Source organism: Coregonus clupeaformis, unplaced genomic scaffold, assembly GCF_020615455.1.
Source record: "Coregonus clupeaformis isolate EN_2021a unplaced genomic scaffold, ASM2061545v1 scaf4494, whole genome shotgun sequence".
NCBI lineage: Eukaryota > Metazoa > Chordata > Actinopteri > Salmoniformes > Salmonidae > Coregonus > Coregonus clupeaformis.
Window position 1 is genome coordinate 1 of NW_025537948.1, and position 13875 is coordinate 13875.

General features: G+C 43.9%; 1 protein-coding gene across 1 annotated transcript; it reads right to left on the reverse strand.

Moving 5' to 3' along the window:
• Nucleotides 1-1869: 1869 nt before the first annotated feature.
• On the reverse strand, nucleotides 1870-7218 carry LOC123490712 (diacylglycerol lipase-alpha-like; the record flags this gene model as incomplete). The annotated part of the gene is made up of 10 exons (XM_045220597.1): nucleotides 7119-7218; nucleotides 6741-6952; nucleotides 6485-6586; nucleotides 6140-6278; nucleotides 5801-5888; nucleotides 5522-5656; nucleotides 3718-3795; nucleotides 3487-3611; nucleotides 2930-3080; nucleotides 1870-1953 (listed from the first exon to the last, which is right to left on the reverse strand). Coding segments are annotated over exons 1-10 (1209 nt in total), but the record flags the coding sequence as incomplete, so codon positions are not given.
• Between the last annotated feature and the right edge of the window lie 6657 nt (nucleotides 7219-13875).

Genomic DNA, 13875 nt, shown 5'->3' on the forward strand with positions numbered 1-13875 from the left:
CTTACAGTGGGGGAAAAAAAGGATTTAGTCAGCCACCAATGTGTGCAAGTTCTCCCACTTAAAAAGATGAGAGAGGCCTGTAATTTCCATCATAGGTACACATCAACTATGACAGACAAATTGAGAAAAGAAAATCCAGAAAATCACATTGTAGGATTTTTTATGAATTTATTTGCAAATTATGGTGGAAAATAAGTATTTGGTCACCTAAAAACAAGCAAGATATCTGGCTCTCACAGACCTGTAACTTCTTCTTTAAGAGGCTCCTCTGTCCTCCACTCGTTACCTGTATTAATGGCACCTGTTTGAACTTGTTATCAGTATAAAAGACACATGTCCACAACCTCAAACAGTCACACTCCAAACTCCACTATGGCCAAGACCAAAAGAGCTGTCAAAGGACACCAGAAACAAAATTGTAGACCTGCACCAGGCTGGGAAGACTGAATCTGCAATAGGTAAGCAGCTTGGTTTGAAGAAATCAACTGTGGGAGCAATTATTAGGAAATGGAAGACATACAAGACCACTGATAATCTCCCTCGATCTGGGGCTCCATGCAAGATCTCACCCCGTGGGGTCAAAATGATCACAAGAACGGTGAGCAAAAATCCCAGAACCACACGGGGGGACCTAGTGAATGACCTGCAGAGAGCTGGGACCAAAGTAACAAAGCCTACCATCAGTAACACACTACGCCGCCAGGGACTCAAATCCTGCAGTGCCAGACGTGTCCCCCTGCTTAAGCCAGTACATGTCCAGGCCCGTCTGAAGTTTGCTAGAGTGCATTTGGATGATCCAGAAGAGGATTGGGAGAATGTCAGATGGTCAGATGAAACCAAAATAGAACTTTTTTGGTAAAAACTCAACTCGTCGTGTTTGGAGGACAAAGAATGCTGAGTTGCATCCAAAGAACACCATACCTACTGTGAAGCATGGGGGTGGAAACATTATGCTTTGGGGCTGTTTTTCTGCAAAGGGACCAGGACGACTGATCCGTGTAAAGGAAAGAATGAATGGGGCCATGTATCGTGAGATTTTGAGTGAAAACCTCCTTCCATCAGCAAGGGCATTGAAGATGAAACGTGGCTGGGTCTTTCAGCATGACAATGATCCCAAACACACCGCCCGGGCAACGAAGGAGTGGCTTCGTAAGAAGCATTTCAAGGTCCTGGAGTGGCCTAGCCAGTCTCCAGATCTCAACCCCCATAGAAAATCTTTTGAGGGAGTTGAAAGTCCGTGTTGCCCAGCGACAGCCCCAAAACATCACTGCTCTAGAGGAGATCTGCATGGAGGAATGGGCCAAAATACCAGCAACAGTGTGTGAAAACCTTGTGAAGACTTACAGAAAACGTTTGACCTGTGTCATTGCCAACAAAGGGTATATAACAAAGTATTGAGAAACTTTTGTTATTGACCAAATACTTATTTTCCACCATAATTTGCAAATACATTCATAAAAAATCCTACAATGTGATTTTCTGGATTTTTTTCTCTCATTTTGTCTGTCATAGTTGACTTGTACCTATGATGAAAATTACAGGCCTCTCTCAACTTTTTAAGTGGGAGAACTTGCACAATTGGTGGCTGACTAAATACTTTTTTTCCCCACTGTACATCCCAAATAGCACCTTTTGACCTATATAGTGGACTGTGTAGGTTGTTGCAGTCTTTTTGGGAGATGCAATCACCCTCTCTCTTTTTTTAAACACTACATGCACAACTTTTGACCAGAAGCTCTTGTCAAAAGTGTTGCAATATATAGGGAATAGGTTGCCATTTGGTACATAACCATGGTAGTTAGATTACTCTCTGGTCAGTCACTTGTGAGTCATTGGTTTGTCACTGTGTCACAGTGTGTGGTGTCTTACTTTGGGGGACAGGGTTCCTCGAATGCTGATGACAACTTTCTTTTTCCCGTGATCCACAGCCACAAAGAAAGGTGTCTCGTAAACCTATGAAGGGGAGAGAGAGCATAGTGAGAGAGGTAGCAGCTAAATCTATTTCTTTTAGTTACACACATCAATCAAAGACATCGCAGATGAAACAGCCAAGGACTATAATGATGACTTCCATCATGGAGTGTCCTGGCCTAACTCTCTGTGATGCGAGTCTGCAGACTCCAGACCCTCCACTCTCCTGCTAGCTAGCCTGCATGGTGTGCTTTAATGGATGGAAAGTCAGACTTGGCCCAGTTAACAGAGAAGTCTGCTTTACAAATCAGTGTGTTTTGAGTGCTCTCTCGCTATGGCAACTTCCCTCTGCAAACGGAAAATAATTAACAGGTGTAATATTTTGTATGTGATTGGGATATTTGTCCAGCCAGCCAATTGGCAGTGTGATTTACTTCCCTTGGTACAGAGCAATGCAATATTTAAGCAATAAGGCCAAAGGGGGTGTGGTATATGGCCAATATCCCACGGCTAAGGGCTGATCTTAGCATGATGCAACACGGAGTGCCTGGATACAGCCCTTAGCCGTGGTATATTGGCCATATACCACAAACCCCCGAGGTGTCTTATTGCTATTATAAACTGGTTACCAACGTAAATTAGAGCAGTCAAAATAAATGTTTTGTCACTTATACCTGTGGTATACGGTCTGATATACCACGGCTGTCAACCAATCAGCATTAAGGGCTCGAAACCACCCAGTTTATAAAAGGTGTTATATTACATCTATTATTGGGGGGCACTAAGTGCAATATATCATCAAGGAGTCATTAAGAGAAACAATTCCAAGGAGAGGGATTCAGAAAATGTCTGCCTGACAGACAATATGAGAAATCATACACTTGTTCATCTGTACAGTGAAAATTGCTTCTACGAACACGCCATGTTGTATCTGCTGTATTCTAGTCATGCCTTGTAATTGTCCAGACTGACGCCTGACCCCTAAGTCGGTCACCCTTCCGTTGGGTACTCTACTCACCGCGTCGTGCCAGGATGTGTAGACAACGTGGACCTGCTTCAGCTCTCTGTCCAGGAAGTGGCGGCGGATAGCCAGGACGTTACAGCCACAACAGTTATCCTCCTCCACCGTCACTGTCTGGGACAGCCTAGAGCCAGACCCTGATGTACAGCTGAGAGAGAGTAGAGGACAGACACACATAGATGAGGGAAATAAAGAGAGGAAGAGAGAGAGTGAGAAAGGGGAGAGATGGAGAGAGATTACTTCAATAGGTCATTAGATTGAGTGTGTGAGTCTAAAACACAAACATATCTGTGTGATTCACTGTATTTAGGTATTTGTATCACTAGTCAAGTGGTTAGTGCGTGGTTCAGTGTTTTGTCTGAACAGTGGAGTGGAACACGCTGTGTGTCAGTGCTCCATTGTTTACCCACTGTGTCAGAGAGTGGGGTCTGACCAGAGTGTTATTGTCCCAGTGGATTACCACTTTGTCAATGCTGATGAATGTGAAATGTGAAACCGGTGTAAGTGCATGGGATGGGAGGCGGGGAGCCCGCCAGGGAGGCAGGCAGACTTACTGGCAGGAGCTGGTCAGGCGGCACAGCCCACACGCAGGCTTCCTCATTAGGTACATGGGCCAGCCGTACGCGGCCAGGGCAAACAGCATGTAGTAACACACCTCCTTGTACATGCCCATCTCCGTCTGAGGGACACACACACACAATGTTAAAAATACATCCACAAACAGAGAGACAGAGGCTACACTGCTGCCTTAGAGGTTCAATATAAATCCACGAACACAAACTCACCGAGTTCTTAAGGTCCAGGTATTTGGTGTTGCGAGTTACAGGCATTCCAGATAAGAAGGCTAAAATGTCATTGTTGGCCTGAGGGAGAAAAACAACACACATCACACAATTTCACATATTGGAATATACAGTACTAGTAAGACTACAGTACCAGTCAATAGTTTGGACACACCTACTCATTCCAGGGGTTTTCTTTATTTTTACTATTTTCTACATTGTAGAATAATAGTGAAGACATCAAAACTATGAAATAACACACCTGGAATCATGTAGTAACCAAAAAAAGTGTTAAATCAAAATATATTTTATATTTCAGATTTTTCAAAGTAGCCACCCTTTCCCTTGATGACAGCTCTGCACACTTCTCTCAACCAGCTTCACGAGAAATGCTTTTCCAACAGTCTTGAAGGAGTTCCCACATATGCTGAGCACTTGTTGGCTGCTTTTCCTTCACTCTGCGGTCCAGCTCATCCCAAACCATCTCAATTGGGTTGAGGTCGGGTGATTGTGGAGGCCAGGTCATCTGATGCAGCACTCCATCACTCTCCTTGGTCAAATAGCCCTTACACAGCCTGGAGGTGTGTTTTGGGTCATTGTCCTGTTGAAAAACAAATGATAGTCCCACTAAGAGCAAACCAGATGGGATGGCGTATCGCTGCAGAATGCTGTGGTAGCCATGCTGGTTAAGTGTGCCTTGAATTCTAAATAAATCACAGACAGTGTCACCAGCAAAGCACCCCCACATCATCACACCTCCTCCTTCATGCTTTACGGTGGGAACCACACATGCGGCGATCATCCGTTCACCTACTCTGCGCCTCACAAAACACGGCGGTTGGAACCAAAAATCTCAAATTTTGACTCATCAGACCAGAAGGACAGATTTCCACCGGTCTAATGTCCATTGCTTGTGTTTCTTGGCCCAAGCAAGTCTCTTCTTCTTATTGGTGTCCTTTAGTAGTGGGTTCTTTGCAGCAATTCAACCATGAAGGCCTGATTCACACAGTCCCCTCTGAACAGTTGATGTTGAGATATGTCTGTTACTTGAACTCTGAAGCATTTATTTGGGCTGCAATCTGAGGTGCAGTTAACTCTAATGAACTTATCCTCTGCAGCAGAGGTAACGCTGGGTCTTCCTTTCCTGTGGCGATCCTCATGAGAGCCAGTTTCATTATAGCGCTTGATGGTTGTTGCGACTGCACTTGAAGAACATTTTCCGGATTGACTGACCTTCATGTCTTAAAGTAATAATGGACTGTTGTTTCTCTTTGCTTATTTGAGCTGTTCTTGCCATAGTATGGACTTGGTCTTTTACCAAATAGGGCTTATCTTCTGTATACCACCCCTACCTTGTCACAACACAACTGATTGGCTCAAATGCATTAAGAAGGAAGGAAATTCCACAAATTAACAAGGCACGTCTGTTCATTGAAATGCATTCCAGGTGACTACCTTATGAAGCTGGTTGAGAGAATGGCAAGAGTGTGCAAAGCTGTCATCAAGGCAAAGGGTGGCAACTTTGAAGAATCTCAAATATATTTTTGATTTGTTTAACACTTTTTTGGTTACTACACGATTCCATATGTGTTATTTCATAGTTTTGATGTCTTCACTATTATTCTACAATGTAGAAAAAAGTAAGAAATAAAGAAAAACCTTGGAATGAGTAGGTGTGTCCAAACTTTTGACAGGTACTGTATGTCAAACACAAAACACACACAGGCCCTCCTACTCTGTCACCATTTTACCTTCCCCCCCATCCCTCGCTCTTTCTCTCTCCACACTGGTCCCCATCCCCTGTTACCTGGTCCAGAATGGCACCTCTGTTGGACCTCTGTCTCTGGCGAAGCAGCACCAGGCCAGCTATGATGTCACTAGGCACAATGTCCAGATCTCGGAAGAACTCTGCAAACAGGCTGGCCACCTCAGAATACGCATCCTAACAGGAGAGGAAAGCTACAGGTTGAACCATGAATAACCACAAGAACAGATCCTAACCAAAACCGTTGATTATCACTGAATAGCTTGTATCATATAGGAAGTTGAGTGATAGATAGAGGAACATTAATTCTATTTCACTCACAGACTGTGTGTCCTGGGCTCGGGTGCAGCACATGAAGAACTTCAGTCTCCTGCTCCAGCTGCTGGCTTGGCCCTCCTCTAGCCTGTGTCTGAGGAAGGGAGGCACGGCAGGATGGTTACCTTAGTGTGCTGTGCTGGGTGTGGTCAGGGTAGGGCAGAGAGGGTAGTAATGTGTAGGGCAGAGGGTACCAACCTGAGGTGTAGGTGGTATACTCTGTAGAGATGGTAGTGTGTAGGGCAGAAGGTACCAACCTGAGGGTTTAGAGATGGTAGTGTGTAGGGCAGATCGTACCAACCTAAGGGTGTACAGATGATAGTATGCAGGGAAGAGGGTACCAACCTGAGGGTGTAGGTGGTGAGGTTGCGTTGGCGTCGCCGGGTGGCTTTCAGTTTGACAAAGGTGCGTCCCGTGGGGTCAAAGGTACACATGAGGGTGAAACACACGCTGAAGATCACCAGCCAATTGCACACCACAATCCCTGGGGGAGACAGGGTGAAGACAGGATCGTTTTGATACATTGTGTTCTTGATAACGAACCACGCAAGAGTGTAGGAAAAGCTACACATGCTCGTGCCTTTCTACTCCATTACTTTGTTATACAAGTCCGTCCTTGTTCTCTCTTTGAAGATTACTCTAGTCTCCAACATGCTTCTTCTATTGATTGCTGCTCCGTCTCTAACTCACCCAAAGCAAGGTTCTTGGCAGTGACATCAGAGCATGGTTGGTAGTATTGGAAAAGCCAGGCGATCCCCACGACTGCATATACCAACTCCACCAACAGGATGGCTGACAGAGAGAAAGCAGAGAGGGGAGTGAAACACAGGGAAACAACATTACTCAATATTGTGAAATTAGACAGGATATTATGGAGAACAGGTGGAGTATATTTTAAGTGTGACTATATATAGTGTGTTTGTGAGAACATGCTGGTGTGTCTTACCTAGTCGTATGTAGAGGACATACTGCACAGCTTCTCTGGGCTGTGTATAGAGGATGCTGCCTCTCATACTCAGCCACATGATGGCGCTCTCACAGATCAGGCAGCTGACCAGGATGCCCAGGTACCCCCGACCATGGTCCACCAAGGTGACTGAGCAGGATTGGTCCGAGCCATAGGGCAGGCCGAACAGAACCACAGACAGAACCACCAGCCTGGCAGGGGAGGGGGAGAGAGGGGCATGACACAACATTTTTGGGGGTAAGAATTTCATCTCATATACAGCTTCAAACTTTTCGCTTGGTGCGGAGACTCCTGACCGCAACAGACAGACACAGGAACATACACTCAGAGAGAGAAACATCCAAACGCAGTACTCACCAGACGCAGTGTAGTAGAAAGAGGAAGAGGGCGGGCAGCACTAGGTCATCACTGCCAACTGACCAGCGCCGCCGAAACATCACCATACCCGGCATCACTGCCCTGTGACGGAGAGAGGAAGAAAACAGCAGGTTACGACACATATCTTTACAACCTCGAACAAAAGAGTGCTTCAAATCGTTAACACACCCTTGGCTTTAACACACCTTGCCCACATTACCCAGCATCGCTGCCCTCAGTGAAAGGAAGAGGAAGAGAGGGTGAGGAATAAAAAACGCACACACACACACAGTGTCCTCATCATGGTGTGATCAAAAGGCCAGACCCTCTTTCCCCACTGACCAGCTTTCATAATAACCAAGACTTCCTCAAAGCTGAACTGCAGACTATAGCAGCACTATCAGTACGCTCTCAGTTTCTCCTCGCAATTGAAGCTCTCCAGATGGAAAGAGAGAGGTGAAATGGAAATATGGAGGGAGAGAGAGCGTGAAAGAGGGGGGAGGGAGGGAGGGAGACAGTGGGTTAATGGCTAAGATAGATTATGTGGACCACATAATGAGTGAGGGTGTGAGAGAGGACTTGTTTTGATGGGTCTGTTTTTACAATATACTCTGGCAATGTGAACACCACTTTTCATTCTTCCCTTCCCTTTATCCAAAAGAGCAGTCTAAAACAAGTCAAAAGGTGCCTTAGGCCTAGATTGAATTGAAGCTAAAGAGAGGAGGGCGAGCGTGAGGGATCTGGAGAGGTGGATAGCCTTAGCTTATAGTGTGGTGTGTTGTTAGCATATTGGGTCAGAACAGAAGAAAAGCCCACTGTCACAAAACACATGGGTAGCAGATGGTTAAAACAGTGTAACGATTGCATAGTGTGACAGTGTGCCAAGTTTGTGACTCTCATTTTATAGAGAATGTAACTATAGGGTGGGGGCAGGGATCCTAAAACTGGATAAAGTAGGCAACTACCTATTCCATGATTTTTAAGACAACTATATCTAGTGTATGCTTCAATAGAGGCTGGCTAAACACAGTGTGACAGGTCTAAATGGTCTCACTACAGATGGATTAGGGCAACTACTGCTCTTCCACCTCGGTCGCTGGCTGCCACATGGCTTCCTGTGGGTGTGACTCACATTATAGAGAAGAGGGGAATGAGAGAAGAGGGAAAGAAAGAGGGAATAAGAGTTAACCCCTTGTCATTTAGGCCGAAACAAAATCAGGCTAATGAAATATAGCAGGTCCCACAATGCAGGAGGCCTCTCCCCCACCACTAGGGACAGTGACGTCATCACTCCAAGCCTGCCTCTCCTCCAGGCCATGTGATATAGCCTAGATGCAGGTTGCAGTCCCCGTGGGGACCTTACCAGTGGAAAATACAGTACCACTTTAATTGGATAGGTTATTTCAATAGGATCAGTAAAGCAGCACAAACACTCTCATTTTCTATAACTCTCAGAGTACCAATAAGCCTATGTGTTTTTATTGAATCTGATTAGGCCTAGATTTAGAAGAGTCTGGGACAGGTATTGACGGAGGAGATTGTAGGGAGAAGTTTCTGTTCTCAAACCCCTCACTGTCTCTGTCTTTCAGAAAGTATAATAGGTTACATATTAACTATTAACATTGGTCAGTTCAGCTTGCCTTTTAGGGCAATGACTCCCAGGACCTCTAACAAAGAGAGTATGGATTTAATGGCAGGTGTAGAGTAAACAGCTTTCCTTTGCCAACTGGTAGGCTATTCTAGGAACCCTAAATCTAACTGTATGACAGTCAACCCAAATCCACAATACCCAGGGAATAGAAACTGTATGGAATACAGCGATACAGTATAATTCATTTGGGATAAATTCCTTTGAGGAATTAGCTTGTGTAGGGCATCCATCACCCTAGAGTAGGGTTTCTTAAACTATGGGTCATGACCCAAAGTGGGCCCTGGGCATGTGAGAGGTGGGTCGCGAGTTATGAGAATAAATCTATAAAATCACACACTATTTCTTCATTATTTTTTATTTGGGTTCAGAGCTGAACCCCTGCCCTAGAAATGTGCAAAAGACTCTGGGTAAACATTTATCAAATGCACTTAGGTCGGTAGAACTGGGGTTCGGTTGAATTGGAAAACTTTTGAAATGCTTTCTTTTGTGGTGTAACATGAAAAAAGAATTTAGAAATATTGTAGGGATAAAAGACTCTGTGACAGTAAGCGACTCCGTGACAGTAAGCGACTCCGTGACAGTAAGCGACTTCCAGGTCATAAAGACCTCAAAGAAGCACATTTTAGGAATGTGGATGGCGCCTTCAGCTTGGAAATGAAGAGGCCATATTAAGCAGTTAGAAATGTCCCCAAATCAGTTGAAGAGAGAACAGTGAGGGGAAAAAGTATTTGATCCCCTGCTGATTTTGTACGTTTGCCCACTGACAAAGACATCAGTCTATAATTTTAATGGTAGGTTTCTTTGAACAGTGAGAGACAATAACAACAAAAAAATCCAGAAAAACGCATGTCGAAAAATGTTATAAATTGAGTTGCATTTTAAATTAGGGAAATAAATATTTGACCCCTCTGCAAAACATGACTTAGTACTTGGTGGCAAAACCCTTGTTGGCAATCACAGAGGTCAGACGTTTCTTGTAGTTGGCCACCAGGTTTGCACACATCTCAGGAGGGATTTTGCCCCACTCCTCTTTGCAGATCTTCTCCAAGTCATTAAGGTTTCGAGCCTGACGTTTGGCAACTCGAACCTTCAGCTCCCTCCACAGATTTTCTATAGGATTAAGGTCTGGAGACTGGCTAGGCCACTCCAGGACCTTAATGTGCTTCTTCTTGAGCCACTCCTTTGTTGCCTTGGCTGTGTGTTTTGGGTCATTGTCATGCTGGAATACCCATCCACGACCCATTTTCAATGCCCTGGCTGAGGGAAGGAGGTTCTCACCCAAGATTTGACGGTACATGGCGCCGTCCATCGTCCCTTTGATGCGATGGTCTTGTAGCCCATTCCAGCCTTGTGTAGGTCTACAATATTGTCCCTGACATCCTTGGAGAGCTCTTTGGTCTTGGCCATGGTGGAGAGTTTGGAATCTGATTGATTGATTGCTTCTGTGGACAGGTGTCTTTTATACAGGTAACAAACTGAGATTAGGAGCACTCCCTTTAAGAGTGTGCTCCTAATCTCAGCTCGTTACCTGTATAAAAGACACCTGGGAGCCAGAAATCTTTCTGATTGAGAGGGGGTCAAATACTTATTTCCCTCATTAAAATGCAAATCAATTTATAACATTTTTGACATGCGTTTTTCTGTTTTTTGTTGTTGTTATTCTGTCTCTCACTGTTCAAATAAACCTACCATTCAAATTATAGACTAATTTCTTTGTCTGTGGGCAAACGTACAAAATCAGCAGGGGATCAAATCCTTTTTCCCCCTCACTGTAACACAGCCTACACCATAGCTACGGTATGCAGAACCCCTCTCCAAGAGACTGACCCCCTTCCCTCATATACACAAATACAGCACAAACATATCGACTACAACAGTCTCAGGGTGTTTCTTAACATGCATCAAACGGTCTAGTTGAAGACAGCCTATGTAAAACATCTTAACATGGTATTGGCAGCTGGACCATATTACAATTACATTTATTTATTGTGTACCTTTGGGGAAATATAGTATTGCATATGGGGTTTCAGGCTAGTCTCTGCAAGACAGTTCTCTCCATTCTGTTAACTGTGAGTCATGGAATCTCTCACTACTACAATCTATTCTAATTTGTATCTGTGAATCCAACTAACATGTGTTTTGTGGAATGTGTGTATGACAAGTCCCTGCATGTGAGAAATGTTTTGTTCTCCACACAGCACACTCAGAGAGAAACCTCTTCAGTATACCGCTTTGTCTGTCCAGTGACGTCACTCAAAACAATGATTCAAACCCTTTCCTGTAGTCAAATGACCTAGTGGCCTCGTGTGGAACACTATTAATATTTTTCACAATTTCATAATTAATAAAGTTTGGTTTTTTTAACACCGAAAATCACTTCTATGTTAAACAGTTTTGTTATATTTCAGTCTTCTGTGATGTATATAAAGTGTAAAATTGGGATGCAAACTCAAAATGTAATACATCTGACATGGTACAGGTGTCTTCTTTTTTGTAAGCCCTTAACCGTGTGTGAGGTGTATACTTTTGTTTCAAAGTAGATATGTTTAAGACTTACCAAGAATCACTCAGTGATAGGCCCTGCTAGGCCTATTAGAATGCAGCTTACTACTTTTTCAGATACCTACAAATTAGAGACTATGTTAGAAAACACCTCCCAACATTTGGGAATGCTAAACGTTCCATGTTTGACGGATGCATAAAAATATGCCCCACCTCAGACAAACTGATATCTCGTCTATATGATGCTTTTCAATCTGTTAGCGCACCCTCTACTGATGCCATTAAGGCAAAATGGGAGGAAGAACTAGGGACTGACATTTCGGTGGCAGACTGGGAGGATAGCTTGGAGTATATCCACACCTGCTCCATTAACTCCAGACATCGTCTCATACAATTTAAGGTATTACACAGATTACACTATTCCAAAACTAAACTGCATAGGATATTTCCTGATACATCCCCTATGTGTGATAAATGTCAGGCTGAGCAGGGTACACTACTCCACTGCTTTGCCCTATGCTCTAGCCTGTATGGTTATTGGTGTGGAATTTTTGGGGTCCTCTCTGAAGTTCTGGAGACTTCAATAGACCCAGACCCGCTTCTGATAATCCTGGGAGTGTCCGATTCCCTAAACGGATTAACCAACTCCCAAAAACAACTCATCTCTTACAGTCTCATTTCGGCAAAAAAATTAATCCTGTTGTTTTGGAAAAGGAGGGAAGCGCCCTCTACCAAATTATGGCTCAGCGAATTGGCAAACACTGTAAACTTAGAAAGAATTAGATATATTCTGAACAATAAATGATCAACATTTGATCAAATCTGGCATCCTTTCCTCTCTTACTTGGACCAGTCGGCGCTGTGAATTTGTAGTTAACGCACTCTCAATTGTCATATTGTAATCTACCTTTGGGCAGCGTGTGCTGGCCCCACCACCCGAGCAGTCGGGAGGGGAATAGGGTGGAATAATGGGGGGGGGGGGATAAAGGGGGGTATAAGTGGGGGAGTTACATCTACCCTTTTTCTTTCTACCTGTCCCTGTTCTGTGTCTTGTTTTGTAATATTTGTTTTGTGCCCAGAACTCTGGGTCTTGTTGTTCATGTCTGTTCTCTTATGTTTAGATAAGAACTGTACACGTGTCTTTCATACCTATACACCATTCCTGTGTGTGTGTTCAAATAAACATATTTGAACAAGAATGCCGCTTACTGAATATAGCCTAAGTAACACTGCAAGAATATTACTGTTGTAGTTGTCTGTTATGAGCCCACACAGATGGATAAAGTCATGTTCACAATTAACTATTTTACACGGCCGTTTGTTTAGTGTGCTATACTAAATGACAGTAGGTTGAACACCAATCCCTATTTCACATACTAGTTACAGCAGGTTTATTGTGCTGAGCTCAATTGCTTGTTTAAGCCCAGGTTAGTGCAGCACATTACACCAAACTGTGCCAGTCTCATACGGCAGGTTGAGTCTAACTGTGCCAGTCTCATACAGCAGGTTGAGTCTAACTGTGCCAGTCTCATACAACAGGTTGAGTCTAACTGTGCCAGTCTCATACAACAGGTTGAGTCTAACTGTGCCAGTCTCATACAGCAGGTTGAGTCTAACTGTGCCAGTCTCATACAGCAGGTTGAGTCTAACTGTGCCAGTCTCATACAACAGGTTGAGTCTAACTGTGCCAGTCTCATACAACAGGTTGAGTCTAACTGTGCCAGTCTCATACAGCAGGTTGAGTCTAACTGTGCCAGTCTCATACAACAGGTTGAGTCTAACTGCGGCAGTCTCCACGTGCCATTTGCATCAGGTCGAGTGTAAGTGGGTCACACAGTGATGCTTCGCATATCAGTTTGGTGAGCAAACATCTTGCCTCCCTCTCGCTCTCCGTTTTAGGCCAACTCAGGAGTGTTTGCCCGTAAAAGCAAATAGACCGTGTCTCTGGACCTAAGGACATCTCTGCAAACACACAGAGCAATACAACTGGTTTGAAAATAAACAAACTGGTTAATCACTCCAATTACTGTCATAAAGGTGGGTTTAGAGAAAGGCTGATCTCATACCGTTGAAGTCGGAAGTTTATATACACCTTAGCCAAATACGTTTCAACTCAGTTTCACAATTCCTGACATTTAATTCTAGTAAACATTCCCTGTCTTAGGTCAGTTAGGATCACCACTTAATTTTAAGAATGTGAAATGTCAGAATAATAGTAGAGAGAATGATTTATTTCAGCTTTTATTTATTTCATCACATTCCCAGTGGGTCAGAAGTTTACATACACTCAATTAGTATTTGGTAGCATTGCCTTTAAATTGTTTAACTTGGGTCAAACATCTCAGGTAGCCTTCCACAAGCTTCCCACAATAAGTTGGGTGAATTTTGGCCCATTCCTCCTGACAGAGCTGGTGTAACTGAGCCATGTTTGTAGGCCTCCTTGCTCGCACACGCTTTTTCAGTTATGCCCACACATTTTCTATTGGATTGAGGTCAGGGCTTTGTTATGGCCACTCCAATACCTTGACTTTGTTGTCCTTAAGCCATTTTGCCACAACTTTGGAAGTATGCTTGGGGTCATTGTCCATTTTCGACCAAGCTTTA